Below are 23024 nucleotides of genomic sequence, written 5' to 3' on the forward strand. Positions count from 1 at the left end.
CAGTTCATTTATATCGTTGATATTTATTTATTTATTTGAGCATGTCACTTTGATTTGTACAATAACATGTGATGATTGTTTTGTATGTGGTTTTAACTTGAGTTATGTTAAAACGTTTTTGTTGTCTTCGGACGTGTTGGCATGTCGGAACCTAGCATTGGCCAGGCGACAGTTACGATACAGTTAGAGATCTAGTCTGTCTACCGGTATACTGGCATAAGAGGTAACAGATGGGTTACCGGCTTATGAGTACCCATATTTTTGGATATTGGGTAGCAAGTGGTTGCCCAATGTTTGGCGGCGTACTAGCATGAGGGGTAACAGATTGAGTACCAGCGCTCATTAGTACCCGTATTATAAATGTATTTGGGTAAACAGATGGGTTGCCCGATTTCTCATGAGCACTTATATTTTCAGATATTATTGGACAACCATATGGGCCGTCCAATGACTCATGAATACATTTTATAATTACATGTTTTCATAATTTTTCTTTTGTATTTATAGACGAGCTATATTGTTGTTTTACTCATACGAGCTGCAAAGCTTACCGGGTTTGTGTTTACAATCCCGGTGCACCTATTCGATGGTGTAAGGGATAGTTCTACATGTGTGGATTAGCAAATTGACGGACCACTCTGAAGACTTCGAAGTTTCTTCATTTATTTTGTGGTGAGGATTGTGAGGATTTTACATTTCCATTTGAAATAATGTTTGAATTTTAAATTGGTTTTGTAATAATCTATTAGACTGAATTGTACTATGAACTCAGTAATGATACGATGTGACGATGAGACGATTTCGATTTATTGAGATTGTTTTTGAGTTTTCATGACTTCGATTTTCGAGTTTCATACTTGAAATTTTTTGGGTCATGACACATTCATTCAATTAACACCGTTTGTTGCTTCATTTCCCACTAATTTTTAAAAGACATTTTCGTGACTTCATTATTTTTCAAATTCATCTTTCATTTTCCTCCAATTTCATTTTTTATAAAACCAAGTTAATTAATTTACATCATTTCATTATAAAATTAATAGACATTCTTCATTTACCACAACTATTACAAATATGCTAAAGTTCGCAATTACAAAATAAACCAGTATATATTTCATATTGTATATGTCTATCAACTAACAACCATATTGTTATAATAATATGCTCAAAAACTCTATCATAGGCAATGTTCTAAATATCGGCGACATATCTCCGATATATCTTTGATTTTAATAAAACGATACGATAAGTCAATTATATTAGTCACTGATAAATCAAGTCAAATGGTGATATATCGGGTCAAACCGAGTTTGATCCGATATATCGGTGCTTTTAAAAAAAATGTCGTTTTGAAAGAAAAAACATTTAAAGAAAATGAAAGAGTCATCGATAGCATTCGATGACGAGAGAGTTTATGATGAATGATTACTTCAATTTATCATTTATGCACCTATTTTTATTAATTAAAATTATTTATGTATTTTAATTGTTAAAACAATCAAATGTTTTTCTTTTATGAAGTTTATTGGGTACATTTTGAACTAAAGTTTTAATTTCTTAAGTTTATTTAGTATATTTTGAAGTATGAGTTAATAAGTATATTAAATTTAATTAAAAAATAGTAAAAATGATAAATCTTATATAATCCAATATATCTCGGTAACCATGTTATATCCTTATTTTACAAAACTGATATGATTCCGATAGACGCTATTTAGACCATTTATCATAGGCATTTAAATGTTTCAAAAGCAAAAGAAAATGCTTATATAATAATTGGTTAATTTGAATAGTATAAAATGTTGGTTATAAACTAAGTAAAATCATTGGAAAATAAAGTGACGAAAATGCCTTTAAAAATTGGTAGGAAATAAAGTTACTGACGGTGTTAATTGACGGAATGAACTAAAATTAACATGAAATAGAAACTTGAAGTAACAATACAATAATTTTCAAATATGAAGTACTTAAAATTAGAATAACCTATACTTAGAGCACTGTTCGTTGAATTTACCCATAAATAAACTCATCAAAGTGTCTCGGAAACCAGCAATGAGTTTTCTGGCAAGGTTGTCGCTCTCATTCAAAATATAAAATGGAAAACCAGTCTCTCACTCATTGAGAGCTACTTGTGTCCTCCATATGACGACCAATTATACAAGACAAAGTTTATAGCTTCATGGAATAATGTAGATGTAAATGTAAATGTAAATATACGATATGCAATCAGATGTATACAATGGAATGTGAACGTACAAATGCCTTTTCCGTTTGGTATCCACACAATCACGTACAGCTACGGGTATATATCATACGTATATAATTACGTGAATCTATACGAGGGATGTGATTAGTTGTGTGTACACATGTATAGCTAGCTGTAAAAATGTGTTGATAACAAAAGAGAGGACTTTTCTAATTGGAAAGACCAACCGCACAGTATACTTGCTTCGCCTATATTTCTGCTCCCCTAACCTGCATATATAACGTTTAACATTTTACAGAGAGAGAGAGAGAGAGAGAGAGAGAGAGAGAGAGAGAGAGAGAGAGAGAGGATGAAGATTGTTCCTTTCTTCAAATCTTTGTCAAGGTCGGTTCATGAAGAACAAAATGATCATGTACACCCGAATCAAAAGACAGGTTAGCAGTGGCCCTAGTGGGGCTTGCACATCGATATCGTTAACAGTGGAGAAAATCTCTTGTAATTAGCTGTAAAGGATTCACAGTGATCGATTCCAATGGAGATCTGGTTTATCGGGTCGACAACTACGTCGGACATCCTGAAGAAGTAATTCTCATGGATGGCTCTGGGAAATCCGTCCTCACTATGCGTCGTAACAAGGTAAACTAACCACCCTAGCTAGTGACAACAAAATTCAACATGTTATGTTATCGATCATGAAAACTATGAATGGACGGTGCCTAACAAGAACTATTTTTTTAAGTTTTACATCTTGAATATAAGCCATAGCCCATATGTATAAAGACCAACTGGGTTCTGATCTTGTTTGATTGGCAGAAGTTTAGCCTGGTACAGAGCTGGTTTTTGTACGAAGGTGAAGTGGGAGATTTATGCACAGCAAGAACAAGTAGATCAGCATCAAAGAGTTGGCCAGTGTTTTGCGTGATAAAGAAAAAAAACATATTGAATGCTAAATATCCCAGTATACTTGCCCATGTATATCGTGAAGTATGCGGTAGTCATAGAAGATACGCCTATGTGATTGAAGGTTCTTACACGCATCGATCATGCAAGGTAGTGGAGGAGTTCTCGAGGAATGTGGTGGCTGAGATCAAGAGGAAAGAAGAAAATGTTGGAGGAGTTTCTTATGGGGTGGAGGTTTTTCATTTGGTTGTGCATCCTGGATTTGATCCGGGATTTGCTATGGCGCTTGTTCTAATATTATAGATCAAATGGTTTAATTTAGCTATTTTATTAGGTTTTTATTTTCCTTGAAGAACATATAGGATAATGTGATTTTTCAGGGAATTGATAGTGGTGAGTATATCTAATTTATGTTGTAAGGACTATTGACATACCGATACGCACACTGTAATAAGACCAAACTATTTAAGTTTTTATGGCATATTATGTTTGAATACACTCTTGTAGTTCAAGTTTTCATGTTTTAGTACGTAACGACCAAAAACTAAAGAGACGATTTCGTTTCAATGGCACCAAAGATATCAAAATTCAGGGCGGAACCAACGGTGGGAGAGAAGCCAAATTCCAAGTTCTAAGCTCACTACAATTATGAAACTGGCTTAGAAAGGAATCTGCAACAAAGCTCGCTTCCGTTCGGACCTGACTGAAGGTCATTAAGCTGAAATTAGCAGTGATGCATGTCCGGACTTGACTAAAGCCAATTAGATATACAACAATTTTAGGCATCAGCATCTTCAGTCACATCATCCGGTCATTTAAGTATGTATTTGCCAAGGGACATATGTGGATATGTTCTTGAGTCTAAATTGGAGTCCTTTGGGATTATCAGCACACACACACACACACTCTCTCTCTCTCTCTCTCTCTCTCTCTCTCTCTCTCTCTCTCTCTCTCTCTCTCTCTCTCTCTCTCGGGATTTTACAGAGGTAAAGAGCCAAATGAAGATCGATAGCATTAGATTAACAAATTTTATATACTAATGCGTCGTCGTTAATTTTCCCTTCTCTCCATGACCAATGGGTGTTTTTTTTAAACCGGCCCCAATTTTCTTAGTAGAATTAGATTAACGACTCATTTTTAGAAAGATATTTTTTTAAAAGCTCGCCCTTGAAATGGAAATGATATAATGCCGGGAAATGTAATCACCGAATAAAAAATTGATCATTCTCATTTCAGTGGTGATCTCATGGTTCTCAACAATATAATCATGAGATCATCTCCAACACAATAGTATTAGGAGTTAAAGTGCTAAATTTTAGTACTTATTATCACAACCCACAATGTTAGGTGCTAAATTTTAACATTGAGATGTTAAAATGCTATGCAAAATTTAGCACCCAATGTTAAGATTAAAATATTACCTTTTGGTCTACCTCTTCAAGCTTTCCAGTTTCCACCCATTTAATTTATGATGAACTTTCTCTAATTTTGTATTTGAAGAAGCAATTGTTAAAGAAAAGTATTTTTTTTTTAGGATGGAAAATTTTCATTCAACAAGAGCCAAGAGACCCAAACTCGGGAACTCTAAACCCTAAACATTGGGTCAAACTTTCAATTCCAACATTTAGTAGTAATTACTCTATAGTGATTCTAATTAAAATTAATAAATAAATATCGGAACAAATTTTTTTATCATAAAAAATATTTAAGTTATTAAAATCAAAAATTTAACACAAAAAATTAATACTTAAATTATATAACATATTCAAAACCTTAAAATATAATAAAGTGTTATGATTTAGCACTCACAAGTTGAAGAAGATTGATAACACATCAATAAATAATGCAGATTTCAGGGTGCTAAAATTTAGCACTTGAAACTATTTTAACACTTTGGATTAGAGATGGCCAGTGGTGAATCTAGAATCGAAATGTCACATGGGCTAATTTTAACATACAAAGACATTTGCTCAAATGTATATTTTTTTTAATTTATTAAAAAAGATGATTCTATTCATATCTCCCAAAATTGCACTTGGACCTATGATTTTTACTAAATTAGTGTTGACTTTGTCAACATATACGAAATTATCAATATAGATAAATTTAAAAATAAATATTAAAACAAAGAATTCAATATAATACATCTGATTTCTCAATTTTTTCTTACAATAACAATTTCAAACGAATAAAGATCTAGTTAAACTATGATATTATCGTTTTCAATAATTCACATAATTTATCTCACTTTGTAGACGTTTATTTCCTAAATGTTTAGTTTTTTAATTTTCCAGTTTATTATGATATGCCCATTTGTTGTTATAAATTGTATAAAATTTATTGTACGGTAATTCTATTTAAGTTTAAGTGACTCGATATAGTTATTATAGGTTTGAATCAATTGAATTATAATAGGTTTGAATGAATTTTTAAAGTAAAAAAATAGAGTTTTATTGATTTTATTGGACTATGAGCATTTTGGGATAATTGTGGAGGTCTAAATAGCATTTTAGTTATTTGTCAAAGTAAATCAGAGGTCTATTTACTAGGGAGGTCTAAATACTAATTTTGGAGATATGAATAGAATCTCCTTTAAAAAAATGACAAACATACATAAATTTTTATTTAAAAAATCAATTTACTCGAATGATGATAATTATACATCCTGAAAAATACATCATAAAATTCATATTCACTGGACAAGTAATCATTACCAAACTAACACAGCAAAACTGAATAAGAAACTAAGATATGGAAAATTTACGCCACAAACCTACTGCTTCATTATTGAATCTTAAACCATTCGATTCGAATTCAACCAAAACTAATTTCAACACAAAACTTTCTACTACACAAATATTCTGAACATTCAAAATTCCAAATTAAAGTCAGTGATTAATTAAAATTTTAAAATAATGTGCATTAGAACATTCAATCAAGTCCCCAACAAGAAAGTGACGATGAGACTTTGAATTGAAAAAGACGAGAAAAATGACAGTGTTATTTCTATGTTTTAATTATTTTTTTATGAAATTAGTTTTCTCTACTGGGCTTCAACTTCACTGGGCTGGATCCGCCCCTTCGCCTAAGATTACTACTGAAATGGGAATGCTATTAAGTTTCGCGGTATCCTCCAACTCCTTCAGTCGGTATTCTCAGAAATGAACATGCCAGTTTTTAACTGCTAATCTTCACAGATTGCCGGAGATTGGAACCTGTTTAAAAACAGAATTTAAATTTGAATGCTCTTCGTGGCAAAGTATTCAACACTATTCCGTTCTATTCTTTCTTACAACACAAGATTTCCTATTCATTCTTTCTTAATAACAATTTCATTCTGCCCAAGTGCCTAACTCGTTGCCACATTCCTTGCCGACGGCAACACATGGTGCTATATACAGATGAGTATTTCCCAATTACCCGACTTTCAGAATCAATGAAACCCCTAGTGGAATGAAATATTCTTCAGTCCGGGCGGTCCCTTCCCCTGTTCCAATCCATCGTCAATAATTTCCTCAACTTCTCTCGCTTATGGGAAGGCTTCTCTGGAACCCTTGAAGGTGGGGGCATCATATATGAATGCTTCACCACATCAGAAGTTGAATGTCTAATACTCCCAATCGACTCTTTACCTGATTTGCTAGGTAATGACCTACTTGATCTTGGTGTAGACCAACTTATTGGTTCTTTCCTAACACTATTGTAGCTATTGTAATCCTTTCTATCGTCACTTGAACAGAGCTTGGGTCTCTTTGGGGGCAGCATCAGCATCCGGTCAATGCTTCTTTTTGTGTGATTATCAGACCCAGATACTGCAATTGATGATCCATATACATCAATGGTCTTTTCAACTGATTTCAACTTGCGAGCTTTCATGGCCTTTGGTGAAGTCTTCTTTGGCCATCGTAGGATTCCATCTGGACTTCGAATGAAGGGATTTGTTGCCATGCCACTCAGTGTTTGAGCAGCAGCTAATATATTTGAACAACACTCATCTGTCACAAGCAAAAACACCTCATTGAGAAAACAGTTGGACAGGCAGAATATCAGGTACATTTATATATATATATATATATATATATATATATACAAGGCTTTTCACATAAGGAGGTCCTTATCTTAGCTTAAGGTACGGATTTTCATTTTTGACCAACTTTTTGATCGAGTTTTCACATCTCCACCGTTTAATATCTAGGTTATAACGTATAGATCATCTCCAAAAAATTTCAGCCGATTTCATGATCTTTAAGGTATCGAACTAATCAAAACCAATGGACGTATTGAATTTGTCGAACCTGAACCGTTCATATTTTGAGTAGAAAATCGAAGTTATGAGTACCTTAACGGTTATGGAATCGGCTGAAATTTTGTGGACATGATCTATATCTGAAATTGCATAAACATGTTCCTACAAGATGTGCAATCATTATGCAAGTGTAAATTGATTCAGCTGCCATTCAGTTCCCATTTAATCATATCCCATCTGATCTTTTACTGTTCCACTTTATCATTAGTCATCTGGCCCAACCTATGATCATATTAGGAATCTACCAATAACGATAACAAAAAAGTGCTGTCCACTCAATCTGTTCCTGAGACTAGGTATAAAGCATAGTAGGCCTACATTGAGTGGTTTGGAATTACAAAGCGCCCCAATACATGTCCACACATACACAAAAAGATAGCATACAGAAATAGCCTACTAAAAGGTTGAAACTTTACCGTTACTATTTCTTGAGTGATTCAAATTACCTTCCAAGCCTGCATTACGAAACAAATTCATTAAAGAAAAGCAATATAATATATAAATAAAAAGCTCACAGCCTAGTACTCCAATCAAAATTGTGAAAGCTTAATAATAATAATAATACCTAAAGCAGCAAATGTTTCTTTCAAACATGTTGCAGGAGCCGACGAATCCAACTCACACTGAGGTAAAACAGATATAGTTGGGGAAATTTTATCACTTGAAGAAGCCACAATCAGTTTTGAGGAAGGAACTAGACTCTGATCATAAGTCATCGACTCCAAGTCTGTAAATTTACTAGCCGCAATTTCCAATGACGTAACAGTATTCCTCTCTATTCTTAGCCATCGACCTTGACATGTGCCCCTGCTTGTAGGCATTTTTCCTGCATCCAAATTGCTTCTACAATGCCAACTAGAAGAATTTGACCAGGGGAAAGGTGGCAAACTTGCTCGCCGAGACATTTGCCTGCCCGAGCATGAGTCAGAAGTACTTTTTGAAACCAAACCAGGCTTTGTGGCATCCAGGAGCAAAGATTCCAAATCCTTGTGAGGAGGAAGCTCCAAGCGTTCCAGAATATAATTAGGTTGACTTAATGGCATATCAAGGGGATTTGCAGGACTATCAGGCCTGCTACAAGAATCATGTACCTATATAAAAGAAAATAGAAAGTACACCATGATGTATTAGTAAACTTGCAGTAGAAGACTAGTATTAGGGTCTAAGATGAAAACTGACTAAAATCCCCGTCACTGAAGCCTGAGAGTCTCAACTACTAGTGCAAGCATTCGCACAGGCGTCCAGACTTCAGTCAGGCCAGCAGACTTATACTAGATGCAGAATATCTATCCCAAAAAGTATTACAAAAATCCCCATGACAAAATAAAATGTTAAATGTTCTATGCAAGCCATTAATGTTCTAATTACCAAATCAGCTTCAGGGGTAACTATTATATCTTTAGATATGTACAGACCACTAACCTTGTTACATGAAGACAGATCTGTTACAGACAACTCTCCTTTATCACCATTAAAACCATTAGCAACAACAGCAGTTGTGCTTAAAGGCAAAGATGACATTTTCATTTCGGAGTGGCTATCTACTTCAGCAGGGACAGACCGCGGAAGCTGAAGGATAGAACAAGCCTTTCTAACCGAATGCAAAAAACTATCGTTAACATTCGCCAGTCTCTTTCCTTTATCCTTACCTAAACTGAGATGTTTGAACGCGCCATCAAGGAGCTCATTCAGCGGCAGATCATCTACATGCTTTGTAACATCATGATTATCCGACTTAAGGCCATGAACTCCTGCCAATCATTTCATTGAGTAATTTTAGAATAATTGATGAGTACACTCCACCCAAAAAAAAAACAAAAAGAAGTCTACACCTAGAAAACAGAATTTATCATTTTGAGAAGTCATACCAAAGAAGTTGTTCCCTCCAGCAGCCGAACTGAAGCTTGCCAGACCTGCCTTCACAGAGAAGGAATCGTTTTTAGTCTTTACAGGAAGTTTCTGATTTCTCTTATCACCTCGCTTGCTTGTAAATTTGGTCTTTTGTTTCGCCAATTGAGTCTTATCTGGAGTAGTGTATGATAGAGAAGTTGAAAAAAGAGGTATCTTAGCAAAAAAAAAAAACATTAAAAGGCCATGCTTTAAAAATCCACGTGCACTGACTTTTAAAAGGGTGTGGTCAAGTATCAAATCATTATCTTCTATTAAAAAAAACAAATCATTATTTTAGCAAATGAGAACATAAAATTCTTGATGGGCACACCTCAAAGTTGGTCTCTCTAATGTCCAACCACCTAACCAGTGAAACTTTACATACTACAGCATAGCATGAAGAGAGATCTCAATGAGAAATGGGCACATAGAGACTAGCACTGAAAAACGTTGAAGAAACTAGGCAGAAGGCCACTTTTTTTCTGTCTTTTTAAGGAATATGTTACTTTAATTCTAGCACAATGAAGCTTAAAGGATAAAATTGAATCAAGAGTCAGGAATAACAATTGCAGCCGAATAATGAGTATGACTAGAAGATTTACTTCTCATCTCCAAATCTGCTTGAGAATGCTAACATAAAAATTTCTGAACCCTAAAAGTTTGTTGATATTTTCTACCAAATTTTCATTGCCCAGGTTCAGTGAACTGAAATGTTACAGGTCAGATCTTAGCAAGTGTTAAGCTAATCCACATATTAGAAAACCAATTTATGTTTACCAATTAGTATCTGTAACATGTATCATAACTACATACACATTATGCGTACCAGTTAAGGCAGGTGTAAATTCTAACCCAGAGACTTTATGGTTATTTCTAACCCAGAGATTAATGGTTCTTAACAAATATATACACCTACACATAAATATACACAGTTGCAGTAAGCCTCCTCTCTAAGTGCTGCTGAGCACAAACATTGTAGGCAGATAGATCAAACAAATCTAAATGTAGATATTGAACTCAATCCTAGTGCTTAAAGTAATTTTTCTTCCAATGAAATCTAAATGCAATTACAAGGGTGAGACAATCGAAGTCACTCAAGCATTTGGGTACCATATGGACTGTGGGGTTTCCTTATTTGGGTTTCTACACATCAGTGTAAGTTAGAATGTCATTCTGTATTACCTTTGAGCATCGGATTGTTACAAGTAATTAGACTTGACGCTTAGCTAAATCCTCCTGGGCCTTTTATTTTCCATTTTTATTTTACCCAATGTTCAATTTAGCATTCTGTGTTTCAAACTTAAAGTGGTTGGCACCAAAACAGTGCAATGAGAACCAGAGCTCAGTGTGATGTTAAAACAGGAGGTATGAGATGTAAAAAAAAAAAAACCTTTATTTTTCCCCATAAGAACTTCAAATATGAAGTTTCCGCTGCTGAAGATGTTATATACACCCGTAAAACAAAGTCACACATAACTTTTAAACATGTTTCCACATTCAGGCGATGGCGCATTGCTTGTTATAACACCAAATGGCTAGTGAATTTGGACCAATTAAATTTTCACTTGTGAAGAGACTGCAGACGGCATCAAGCATCTTAAAAAGACTTTTCAGCACACATAAACTTATTTAGCTTCAATGATGATGAGCAAACATTTACATACATAATAATTCAAATTGACGATTGTAAGCATTTCAGTACCTGCAGAACTGCACTTTGTAAGATACGAGCCGACCTTATCCGGCATGTCCTTTAAACTATCAAGTTCAGCTGGGCTAATTGAATCTTCAAGTTGAGTGATTTGTGGTCTCTTAGAAGGAAAATTTCCTATTTTCAACACCTTAATTGACTTCCGTTGTAATTGTACACTTTCAATGCCATGATTTGACAAAAACCCATTTCTGCCCCTACCAAGAAGGTGCCTGGACAAGTCTTCACCCTGATAGCTGTTGTGGTGCCGACCATCAAGCTTAGATGGTTCAGACTTTGAAGAACCGTTTGTTATATCTGCAAACATAGCTAAACTTCTCAATACACGAAACCAAATTTTTAGTTTCATAATTGAAAAATGAACAATGCACAGACAACTTTAATTAAGCTTTCTTTATCAGTTAAATACCGAAAAAACAAAATTCAGGTTACAATCTGGCAAAAGAAGGTATATATTGATATAAGTAAAGGATATGTTACTTATATCGGAACAATAACAAATATAAGTAGGCAAAAATCGAAAGGAAAAGCTCGAATTGGAAACTTTTCAGTAAGCAATAATTCATTTCCTTTTTCTTTTCTTATTTATCTTGACTGTAAAACTATAGATTTTCTAAGCCAAAAACAACAATATGTTCGGAAGCATCACATACAGATTCAGATATGACCTAATCAAACTTCAATCAATCAAATCAGTGATAAATGGTACTAATTTGATTAATTAAAAATAAATTAATGAAAATAAAATAGAAAAGTTTGGCCGGAGATCGAAATCACCTTTATAACACAGAGATGAGCTGCACAGCTCCGGCGAAGCGGTCACAAGCTCCTTAACCGTAGTAACACCAGCCCGTACAAGTCGTTCCTCCATATGATAACTCAATTCAACCGAATCTATCACCGGAAAACCGATCAGCAGTCAACGCAATCACAAACACAGACGCCGGAATCGCCTGGCAGTCCAAATCATGGCCGGAGCAGTGAAAGAGGAGCTGAAGAGGACCATAAGATGGAGTTTCGGATCGGAAATCAGCTCAGATTGGACGATTTGGTGAGAGGAGGAGTGAGAAGAGCAGAGGGTGGTTTCTCGGGTGAGGAGAATCAAGTTGCGGCGATTAAGGGGTTTACTAGGGCAACGACTGCAAATGGGGAAGAAAGAGAAATATTTATACTTTTCGGGAATGGGTGAGGTGGGTTGGGTGGGATGGGGAATATTCCGGTGCGGGTTAGGCGTCAACGGCTGGGATCCAGAGCTGTTGGCCTGGACGCGCTGTGTGACGTGGCGTTATCTAATTACTGGGTGCATTAGAAACGAAGGAACTATTATCTATGGAGCAGCAATCAGAGCCGAACAGGTGGTGATGTTAGGTGGCGTTACTATTCTTCTGTGAAATGGGTAAACGCGTTGCACAAGTTCAAATAAAGAAAGGTGAAAACCAATGATCTTGGTTTCGAATGGGATGGGCACCGGCCGCTCCATTTGGATATGTCTCTAGAGTCTGTCTCCTCGTATATAGACTCTGCCCGACCCGAGTTCAAATTTGGTTACTAGTAATGGTCGAGCTCAAATTTAGGTCCCTCGTTATTGCATTTTTATGTCATATATAAGCGATCGTGTATTTCACTTGCATCCAATGTCCAGATACCTGCGTCGTTTAGTTTTACGGTCAGCGTAAATTGACTCGAGTTTTTTTTTTAATCTATAACAAAAGCTGTTGGCAAAAGTGCAAAACCACACACGTCGACTATACTCACTATAGCATATGATGAAAATTTAAATATGAATTAATATCACCGATTCACCGAGCTCCCTTATATAGTTAGTGAAGTGTTCTATACACTTTATATTATAGTAAAATATCTATAAATTAATAACTTCGGGATCAGTAACAATTATTAATTTAGTATATTATAAATATATCAATAAATTAATAACTTTTTTGTTTTAATCATAACGTCAACTCATTTATATTTCAGCATGCATAACCAAGATAGCACACCAAAAGGCCGACAAAAAAAGTTACATCTTCTGACTCAAATAAAACTAACTATCTCTAAGAACACTAGCCAACAACTAGTTATCCCTAGATGAAACTAACCAATAAAATCCAAGATTCACCCACATTTTCATGGTCATGAAGCACAAAACTAACATGATACAAATGATGTAGAAGACATGAATAAATTTTAACAACCACACCATTGTACCATTGCGACGCGATTCAAATTATGCATATATGGCAGAGGGAGCTCTCTCTTGCTCTGCCTGGTTTTCATCAGAGGCGACAACCACTGGATCTTTGTCCCCTGCTTCTATCGGACTTTCCACAAGTTCCGCCAATTTAGCCTTCACATAAGCACCAACCATGGTCTTCTTTTTCTTTGCAACCATCTTCCTGCCAGAACCTTTAGAAGTCCCAGTTCCATCCATAACTAGTTCTTTGGCAGCCTTAGGTTTATTAGTACTACCTTTAGGGCAACCAGGTTTATGTTTAGCTTTGGGAGAAACCCAAAGCTTCCCATTTTTATGTTTCACCATCAGAGAAATGTTCTCCTCCATAGAAACAACATTGGATTGTAAATACCTCTTCCAAGGGCGCCATAACTCGGTGGTAGCATGACTCTTGAGTAAATTGATCACAGATGCCACCGACTTGAATATTGTGGGCCTCACAGCCCCTAAAGAGACTTAGGAGTCAACAAATAGCCTTGGATCAGCAACATTCTCCTTCAAAGGAGCTTTGGAGTCAACATGCACCAATGTTAGACCATTTGCAGTGTCCGACACATGCTCACGTTCCACTACAACCCTCTCATCATCATGCATTGAAACCTCCTTAATTTGTTGCACCAGCATATAGTCACTGGTGCAAATGTTGTCATCGGGAACCCAAGAAGAGGTACCAAGCTTAACACCGGTTTTGCCGCAGACACAGTATTCGGCATATGGCTATCAGACTGTAATGAGAGCCCAACAATATTTGGAGGTGGACCCTGCATTAGCTTTGCCCTTTCATGAATCAAAAATTCATCACAACCAAGCTCATCATGTTGAAACAAACCATAATGCCAGCAAAAACCCTTGAACTTTTTGAAGATCAGAGACAACTCAGGTTTGAGAGACTCATATGCCTCAAACAACATCTAAGATCTCACTCGGTCCCTGACATCAAAACGAATCAAAACCCTCTGCCCCTCCTCCCTTTGGAACAAGGCAGAGCGATCCCAAATCTCCACTTGACCTAGAGACTCTCCAGTACACAACATGGCCTCCTTGTACCGAAGGTTTGTTGGCAAACCATGAATTACTACCCACGTAACAAGATCAAATAAGGGAACCTCCTCCATCGGAGAATCACCCCCATAAAAAATTCAAAACTAGCATGATATTATGATAGAACTAAAGACCACCCTTGAATATAATCACACTCGACAACCTTATCAAATTGAAATAAAAACCGATCACTGACATCATGAACACTTACCCCCCCCCCTCGACGGAGACGCTAGATGGAAGAGATCACACCTTTGAATCCCATAAATCGGGACTTGGATTTGGGCAAACGTCCTACGAGATATGAATAATGTGAAGTTGTCGCCGCACCAGCCACCTGACTGAGAACCACAAGCACCGAACCTGAAGCGCGCACCACAAGGGCAACCCCCCTGAGAACCAAAAGCACTAATAGGTGATTGAGATATTTGATCGGCCATGGGACAATAGGAGAATAAGATTTTGTCAAAATCTCTGAAACCCTAGCGGCTAGGGCAGAGAGAACGATTGATAATAGATTTTAGTAACTTATTAATTTATCAAAATATAAACATTTTTTTAGAAAATAAATGTTGTACTTTATTCAATGTATTACATTGATCATTTATTCTGTAAACAGTATTAAAAGTATTAATTTGTTTGACGGATTACATTGTTCATATTATATATGCATTGTCAAATTTACTATTTTGTTTGATGTACTATATAATCTATATTATTCAACAATGTATCATGGTAGTGAGGACCATAGATTTATAATTTCTTGTTGCACTAAGAGAAAAACACATAAGAAGTTCTTATCATGTTAAGAAAATAGCATAATAAGATTCAAAGTAACATCATTTTCAAGAAAAAACAAGTGACAAATGAGTCATACTTTACAAAGTACTCGTAAACGTAAAATTATTTATATGTAATGAGAAATTATTATTTTTTATATTTGATAGGGTTAATGTGAAGTCTCAAATTTCTATTATATTATAAATTTAGTAAAAAATTAATTTAGCATATTAGCCCCAAGTCGGGACCAACAAAAATTATTATTTTAGCGAGATTATTAATTAATCAGGTATTAATTTAACGAGGTTTTACTGTACATGCATTGAACAATATATAATTAGGTGACTTGGTCTTTCTTTCATATGCATTATGACATTATGCCTTCAAATAATTAAGGTAGTTAATACCTTACTGGAGAATATCTCAATCCAGCTTAAGGTTGGTTTAGGGAGGCTCATGTAGTTCAAGTGCTCTTTTATATATTATATATCCAGATATGACTACTTATTAGTTTTTGCGCTTCATTGTAATCTATATGAAGGTTGTATCTCATATTAATTATAGTATAACAAACGTTAAATTGAATCGAAGAGACGCAAAAAGAAGAATGAAAGAGAGAGGCGGCTCTTAGAGACAAATTTAGCGTTTGTCCTTCATCCGGCGGCGACCCCTTTTGCCATCGTCGAATGGGGGTTGTTGTGGTTGTTATGTGGGTCTGGTGTGCGCTAATCAAGATTGGTTCGGGATCATGCGTGGTAGTTGTGAGAGAGAGGAGGACCAAGTCGGTCGGGATCTGGCTCATGGTTCACTAGATATGTCGTTGGGAGATGAGTGAGTGGCTGGTGCGAGAGTGGTACGATGGTGCACTGTTGATCTAATCCGGGTTGTTCTCTCTTGATCAAATATGAGGAGCAGTATGATTGCTTGGGGCGGCACTTGGTGCTGGAGTGGCATTGTTGGCACGGCGTTGCTGGTGGTGATCAGGTGAAGGGAGTGGAGATAGTTTTGGTAGTCTTCTGGTGGTGGTCGACATGATAGTGGATTAGGGGTGGCCGGTGGTTTTCCTTCTCTTTTCGAATATGTTTTGGGCTTGGGTTAGCCTATAAGCCCATCCCTAATTAAGTTTCATTTTCTAGTTTTCTTTATTTTTATTTAATAATTATGTTGCGTGTTTTCGTGTAATAAATCATTTTCAGGGTGTGTTGGGCTACGTGTCCGTGTGTGCACTCATTGTGCTCTGTCTACTTTAGGTAGGCAGCGAGTTCTTTACTTTGTCAAATGGTCGTTGACGCCTAGTAGCAGAGTGAGACTAAGTGTCGTCGGATTAATTTTCTGGCGGCAACGTGGTCTGAGAGCTGCTTTATTGAGTATTAGGATATGCAACTGCTGTTTTATTGTTGTTAGGGTCTCATATCTATCGTTTTCTCCATTATGTCACCAATATTTCAAAGCAAATAGAGTTGCATTTAAAGTAGTACTCTTTATTAATTGGTGCTTTGTTGAGTAATTGTTTGTAGAAATCTTTGATATTATGTCAGGTCTCTGTGACTGCACTAGCCCTCTCATCCAAAACAAAAAAGGGTTTATCTCATATTATAAGACAATAAATGATTAGGAGGTTGGCAAAAACATTCATACCAAAAATCGTTTGAAGTGGAAATGCATTGGTTAGATTATCAACAACTGAACAATAGAAAAAGTGAAAACAATAATAAACTCCCACCGAAAAATAAGCAACGATAAGTAGCGAGTTGATCAAGTCTAGATGTGGAATCCATGTATGTACGTCATACGTACCCATAATGGAATTTATGTGACTCTAATTGGAGTTAATCATGAGGAGGAAACATTTTGACAAGATCATCTGACGCGTATTGATCATTGGGTTTTGAGAATACCATTGTTGTATCAAATAAAAAAAATGTAGACGTACTCCAATATCTAAATTTTTTATCCTCCTTTTTATTTCTCATCAAATCTATACCACTATAACTAAAAGTTTTATCCTATGTTAACAGTTTCACAAAAAAAAAATGGATATGTCATAATTACCCATATCCGAGATAATGATAAATTAAAATAATAATATACGAGTGGGTTAAAAAAATAAAATAATGAAAGAAAATGAGAAAAATAAATTAAAAAATGTAAAAAGAGGAAGTTGAATTCGCGTGGAGATGTAAGAGTAAAAGGTTAGTCTTAATTAATAGCATATGTTACAAGACGAATAATCTCACATCATTCTAATCAGCCAAATCAACAAAACAGGACTCTCCACTAAACAATTTCAAATTCAAACCCTTCTCCTCATGATGAATCCATAATCACCATCATCAAAAGTTCAAAACTCATCATAACCTTCATCAAGTCCATAAACGGATGATCCAAAACCAGCCACGCACGTGCCGCTCGCATGCCCACCAAGTTTCCAGATAGGGTTTGCACGAACCTTTTTTCTATTAATTTAGGGCTCCCCCTCTTGAATCCAAAACGAGGTCCCCCAACCGTTGTTGCACACTCGTTCTTTTCAACTCTGTCCTCCCCCCCCCAGCCGAGAATGGCCGCCACGCACTCCTCCACCACATAAAAAAAAAACAACAATTCCAAACCCTAAACAGATATTTCTCCCTCTTTCCTTTTCCCTTGTTATTCTGATTCGCTTCTTCTCCCCTCCTCGCCCTCATACTCGGATCCTTCTTTTTCCTCTCTTGACTTCTTGACCAGCTGAGATAGAGAGAGAGAGAGAGAGAGAGAGAGCGAGCTAGGGTTTGGGGTGTTTGCGATGGAAGATGCGATTGTGGACGATCTTATACGGAGGCTGGTGTCGGCGAAGAGTGGCCGGACGACGAAGCAGGTGCAGATGACGGAGGCGGAGATACGACACCTCTGCACCACCTCCAAGGAGATCTTTCTCAGTCAGCCCAACCTTCTCGAGCTTGAAGCTCCCATCAAGATTTGCGGTAAAAAAAACCAACTCACTGTTAATCTGCTCTAGCTTCGGTTGAGTTGGAAAAGCTTGTTTCTTTGACTTTGCTTTTTTACATTTCTGTTTGTTTAATTGTGATGAAGTGATTGAAAAAGGCTCTGGTGATTGGAAATGCTTTCTTGTTGTTCTGATATAATTGATTTATGCGATATTTGAGTAGCAGAGAGTAGAAGTTTTAGTGTAGATAGAAGAACAGGCCAACTTGTAAAGCCGAGAACAGAAAGAGCAATTCAAAGCTAGCAAGATTGATTAGTTGGCAAAATTAGTGGAGTACTAAATAGAATCGTAGTGTAAGATAAGGTTTTTAGCACAGAGTGTCTGTTACTTGGTTCGTCCAATCAACCAAATTTCAAACACAACTGGATTTATGTTGTTTTTTCACTTGCGAGGTTCATAACATTGGTGGGATTATGTGCCAGGACTTGATAGCATTATCGGAACTAAACCTGCATTGTGTATTGATAAATCTGCATTGTGTATGTAGATCTTACCAAATGTTAAGGGCTAGTTTCAAGTTGTGTTTGGAATGATTTTGATTGTTATCATTTTTGTTTAATTGATTGAGTTGAATAGCATAAACATGTCTTTAATCAGTACGATGCTGAATTTCAATTTCTGTATCACAGGAGATGTTCATGGTCAGTTTTCTGATCTTTTACGGTTGTTTGAGTATGGTGGGTACCCGCCTGAAGCCAACTATTTATTCCTAGGGGACTATGTTGACCGTGGGAAGCAAAGCATAGAGACAATTTGCCTTCTCCTCGCGTATAAGATCAAATACAAGGAGAACTTCTTCCTGCTCAGAGGCAACCATGAATGTGCTTCCATCAACCGCATATATGGGTTCTATGATGAGTGCAAGAGAAGATTTAATGTTCGTATTTGGAAGGTATTTACTGATTGCTTCAACTGTCTGCCTGTCGCTGCTCTTGTTGATGAGAAGATCCTCTGCATGCACGGTGGTCTATCTCCTGATTTGAAAAACTTAGATCAGATTAGAAATATTGCCCGCCCAGTGGATGTACCAGACCAGGGCCTTCTCTGTGATCTATTATGGGCTGATCCCGATAAAGATGTTGAAGGTTGGGGAGAGAATGATCGTGGTGTGTCGTATACATTTGGGGCTGACAAGGTTGCTGAATTCCTCCAACAACATGACCTTGATCTTGTTTGTCGTGCTCACCAGGTAATTTTCATTCTTTTTCGTTAGTCTTCATTTCGTTTATTATGCACATGTTCTGTATATTTATAGAGAACATATAAGAAGAGTTGTGAAGGATTATAAGGTGATGGGGGTGGTAGACATGTGGGGATGACTAGATGAGTGTGATTCTGCCCTGCTATATGTTTTTTGATTACTGCTGACTTTAGGGGTTACTCACTATCTCCTTTTATGCAAAACTGACTTTCGGGATAATCTAATCAGAAGATTTTTCACTGAAAATTAGTTCTATCATGTATGCCCTTGTATGCACAACAAGGAACTTTATATCAACCTAACCTAAGTTACTTCAGAAAATTATCTCTATGTATGCAGCTGTACTTGTCTCGAGAGTTTTATGGATTTCAAAATTTTATCTTCTAGTTTTGATAAACTTGTAAAATGGATTCTACAGATTTTGTGTGGGACAATATATCTGTGTTCTGCATGGGTTATTCTAATACTTGTGTCCTCCTTTGTGAGTGCTTCTTGCTGGATGGCACTAAATCCACTAATAATAAAGTTTGGATCCCTTAAAACAGAAACTATAAAAGAGCGTGTACCAACTTAGCGTCACCATTAGAGTCTGTTATTGTTTCTGGATTTGACTTCATCAGGTTGTTATCAGGTGGTGGAAGATGGATATGAGTTTTTTGGAAAGAGGAAACTGGTGACTATATTTTCAGCACCAAATTACTGTGGTGAGTTTGATAATGCTGGTGCCATGATGAGTGTGGATGATACATTGACATGTTCCTTCCAGATCCTGAAAGCATCTGAGAAGAAAGGAAAGCTTGGTGTAGGTAGCAACATGTTAAGACCAGGAACTCCACCTCATAAGGTAATTAAGATTTAGATGCACGAATTACTTACAAAGGAGCACCATAGATGAAGATAATACTGAAGGCTTGTTAAAGTTTAAATTTGTCGTTAGTAATAGTTTAAAGGCTTTGGGAATGAAACTTTAATGAGTTACTTATCCATTTTGACCTGCCTTTCTTTTGTGCAGGGTAAGGGCTGATTGATTGAGGAAGCAGTAACTGTAATTCTAGGAAGAATATCTCCTGCATCACCCGTGCTGCATGGCATGATATCAGTTGCAAGGTTGGTAATTCAACAATGTCTCGTTTAGTTAGAGTATCAAGATGCAAGCTACATCTACAGTGTGTCAAAAGAGCCTTTGGTGTCCGAGATTGATGCACCTTTCTTCGGCAAAGAAATTGAAAAATCAAATTGAACTGTATAATTGAGATTCTTACTTTGTTCTTTTGAATTTAGAAGTTTTTATTCGAGGGAAAAACCTGATTTTATGTTGCTTAAACTTTGAGTCAATTCATGTTGTAGTGATAACGCACTACTCATACTACTAATATGGTATTGGATGGTAGGTTAAGGCATATTGAGATTTGACAGTTGATTTTAGAACTCTAGTCATGGCAACTTGCACGAAAGTTTTTATCCAAAGGAATCCTTCCTATACTTTCTATTAATAGAATAACAGTAAGAGCTTCTGTGTAGTTGTTTTGTTTGGGTTTTAGAAGTTTTTAGTGGTTGATTTTAGGAGTACTTGCAAATGTTTTCTTATGAAAGCGTTTATGTCAAATTTAAAGACCACCTAGCCACCTACTATCCACCCTAAGAGGAGTTTGGAAACTGGCAAGGTCCTCTGGGTCCTCAAATTCAGTTCAGGAGTGGGTACTAAAAAATGGCAACGATTGCTTGTAACTCGACTGTGTTCAATGGAGTAGAGGCTAGTATTCTTTTCCCAATGAAGACACCTACTATTGTTGTTATTCATAGTTCTTTACCAAGTTTGGGGCCCCTTTGGAAATGCAACATGAGGATGAGCTTTAGAAGGGTGAACTGACTCTCAGAGAATAACCATCTTCAAGAGTTGAGATGGATTCAGCCTCACCAAACGTTGATCATGTAAGCCATTATGTTTATATAGAGATGCAGGAAACATGGAGGTACTTGAGCCCATGTCGAGGGTATACGTACTTGGACCCTGATCACTGTTTAAGAGCTTTCGCGATTATAATTCAATGGGGAGCACACCCATTCAAATTCGGTTAGGACCATTGTGCCATTTGTAGTGGTTAATTTACTCGAAAGAAGCATAAACATAAGAAAGAGTTTTAATCATCTTTCTATCCATGTTCATTCAAATGTATATCACATTTCAAGCCACATACTAAAAAAGCCTGTAAATACTTTTAGCTCCGATGCTTGTAGTCTGAATCGTATATTTAAGATGTTTAGCTTTTTTGTCTATCCTCAACTATGAAGTCTGTACGTTATTGTACCATCCACATAAGCTATGAGTTTTTAATTCGAGGGATGCCGATAACTTATTTGGTCTTTTCAAGGAACTTTTTCAATTTTCTATACTTCGCGAGGTGCTTTCAACTAGAGGGATGTCAAATAACTTTTCAAATTTTTGGTATTTCAAGAAAATTTTCAAAGTATTCATCTAATTTTCGAACTTTAAATCATCCCACCGACCATTTCAATTTTGAGTCCCCATTCATTTAAAAGGATGATTATTATATTCTATACGCCCATATTCTCTTCGGTATAACATGTGAACTCCATAAACTTTTTAAGTTGTACATGTGCTAGGGTATTGTTTTTGTCATATTATAAAAGATTTTAATCCATAATATCTGCCCTCACAAAAGTTCTAAACTCCACACTCCATATGATTAAGACTAAAAACTCTAAACCCTAAAACTCTCTCTAAACCATAAACACTAAATTCTAAACTTGAAAAATAGTAAGAATAAATAAACTCTAAAATGTTGTTAAATGTATGAGAAAAATAATAATTTATTATTATTAATTTATATAGATAACTATGGTTATATCATAGTTAATTGAAGACATGTGTTATTAATTTAGGTGGGCAGGCATGAGGCTAGTTAAATAAAGGTGATCGACAAATTTGTTTCTAATGAGTGTGAGTTGAGCACCATTGTGCATGTCATGTGCATTGCGCTTCATTAACTCTTTCGAATACTCCATTATTGAGGTATTTTCACTTTTTGATAAGTATAAGTATTGTTTAAATTTACTATAGTGAATGCTAGTTGTATATTTTTGTAATTTACATTAAACAACCTCAATAGATCTTGAAAATATACATTTATCGATGCACCTTAACATAATAGACTCTCAAATCTCAACTCATTATATTTCAAACTTATCCTTACAAATAAAAAATAAAATGTACCAATTGGGACGTAACAAATCCAATATTGTATATTTACTATCTCAAAACGTCGGATTGAGATTTCAACTTCCAAGCCCAACTAACTCTTAAGGCAATTAGGCCTCCTTACGCCCAACTCTTGGAGCATGAGATGGCGGTGGACCGGTTGTGTTGGGCTGAGGGCGGTAGAATGGGTGCTGGAGCCAGGAGGCGGGTGGAGTAATGATTTTGAATTTTGATTTTTGATTTTTCAAGCTACACCTAAACAGGAGGATAGTAATGTCATTTCATAATGAGTTCCCATTTCGGGTAAAAGAAAAGTCCCCACAAAAAAGTGTACAAAGGAATCACGGTAGGGGTGGCATTCGGTTTAAACGGTTCGGTTTTGGGGTCAAACCGTAAACCAAACTGAAATTTAACTTCGGTTCGGTTCGGTTCGGTTTACTATTCGGTTTTTCAATATTTCAAACTGAAAACCGAACCGAACGGTTCGGTTCGGTTCGGTTTTTTTCGGTTTTTTTTTTGAAAAAAAAATTTATTTTTTTATTTTTAAAAAATT

General features: G+C 36.1%; 3 protein-coding genes across 3 annotated transcripts; 2 read left to right on the forward strand and 1 right to left on the reverse strand.

Annotated features, from left to right (window-relative positions):
* Positions 1–2555: 2555 nt before the first annotated feature.
* Positions 2556–3409, forward strand: LOC126795328 (protein LURP-one-related 17). Its single transcript, XM_050522170.1, is given in 4 exon segments — positions 2556–2641; positions 2643–2684; positions 2686–2842; positions 3020–3409. Coding segments are annotated over 4 exon segments (675 nt in total).
* Positions 3410–6289: 2880 nt separating this feature from the next.
* Positions 6290–12180, reverse strand: LOC126793616 (uncharacterized). The gene is made up of 7 exons (XM_050520184.1): positions 11791–12180; positions 11005–11310; positions 9281–9436; positions 8835–9163; positions 7978–8503; positions 7829–7867; positions 6290–7101 (listed from the first exon to the last, which is right to left on the reverse strand). The coding sequence occupies exons 1-7, from the start codon at positions 11882–11884 to the stop codon at positions 6572–6574; spliced, it is 1980 nt and encodes a 659-aa protein (XP_050376141.1). The 5' UTR covers positions 11885–12180; the 3' UTR covers positions 6290–6571.
* A 5436-nt stretch (positions 12181–17616) lies between these two features.
* LOC126796466 (serine/threonine-protein phosphatase PP1) lies at positions 17617–20575 on the forward strand. The gene is made up of 4 exons (XM_050523294.1): positions 17617–18027; positions 18680–19239; positions 19883–20095; positions 20264–20575. Exons 1-4 carry the CDS (start codon positions 17850–17852, stop codon positions 20273–20275), a joined length of 963 nt encoding a protein of 320 aa, XP_050379251.1. The 5' UTR covers positions 17617–17849; the 3' UTR covers positions 20276–20575.
* Positions 20576–23024: the final 2449 nt, after the last annotated feature.

The sequence above is a fragment of the Argentina anserina genome, chromosome 5, assembly GCF_933775445.1.
Source record: "Argentina anserina chromosome 5, drPotAnse1.1, whole genome shotgun sequence".
In the NCBI taxonomy this organism is placed as follows: domain Eukaryota; kingdom Viridiplantae; phylum Streptophyta; class Magnoliopsida; order Rosales; family Rosaceae; genus Argentina; species Argentina anserina.

Coding starts and splice junctions, on each gene's coding strand:
- LOC126793616 (XM_050520184.1), bottom strand. CDS start 11,884: ATGGAGGAACGACTTGTACGGGCTGGTGTTACTACGGTTAAGGAGCTT. Junction 9,437..11,004: donor TACAAAGTGCAGTTCTGCAG/GTACTGAAATGC, acceptor ACACTACTCCAG/ATAAGACTCAATTGGCGAAA. Junction 8,504..8,834: donor ATCTGTCTTCATGTAACAAG/GTTAGTGGTCTG, acceptor TCTTTTATATAG/GTACATGATTCTTGTAGCAG.
- LOC126796466 (XM_050523294.1), top strand. CDS start 17,850: ATGGAAGATGCGATTGTGGACGATCTTATACGGAGGCTGGTGTCGGCG. Junction 18,028..18,679: donor AGCTCCCATCAAGATTTGCG/GTAAAAAAAACC, acceptor TCTGTATCACAG/GAGATGTTCATGGTCAGTTT. Junction 19,240..19,882: donor TTGTTTGTCGTGCTCACCAG/GTAATTTTCATT, acceptor GGTTGTTATCAG/GTGGTGGAAGATGGATATGA.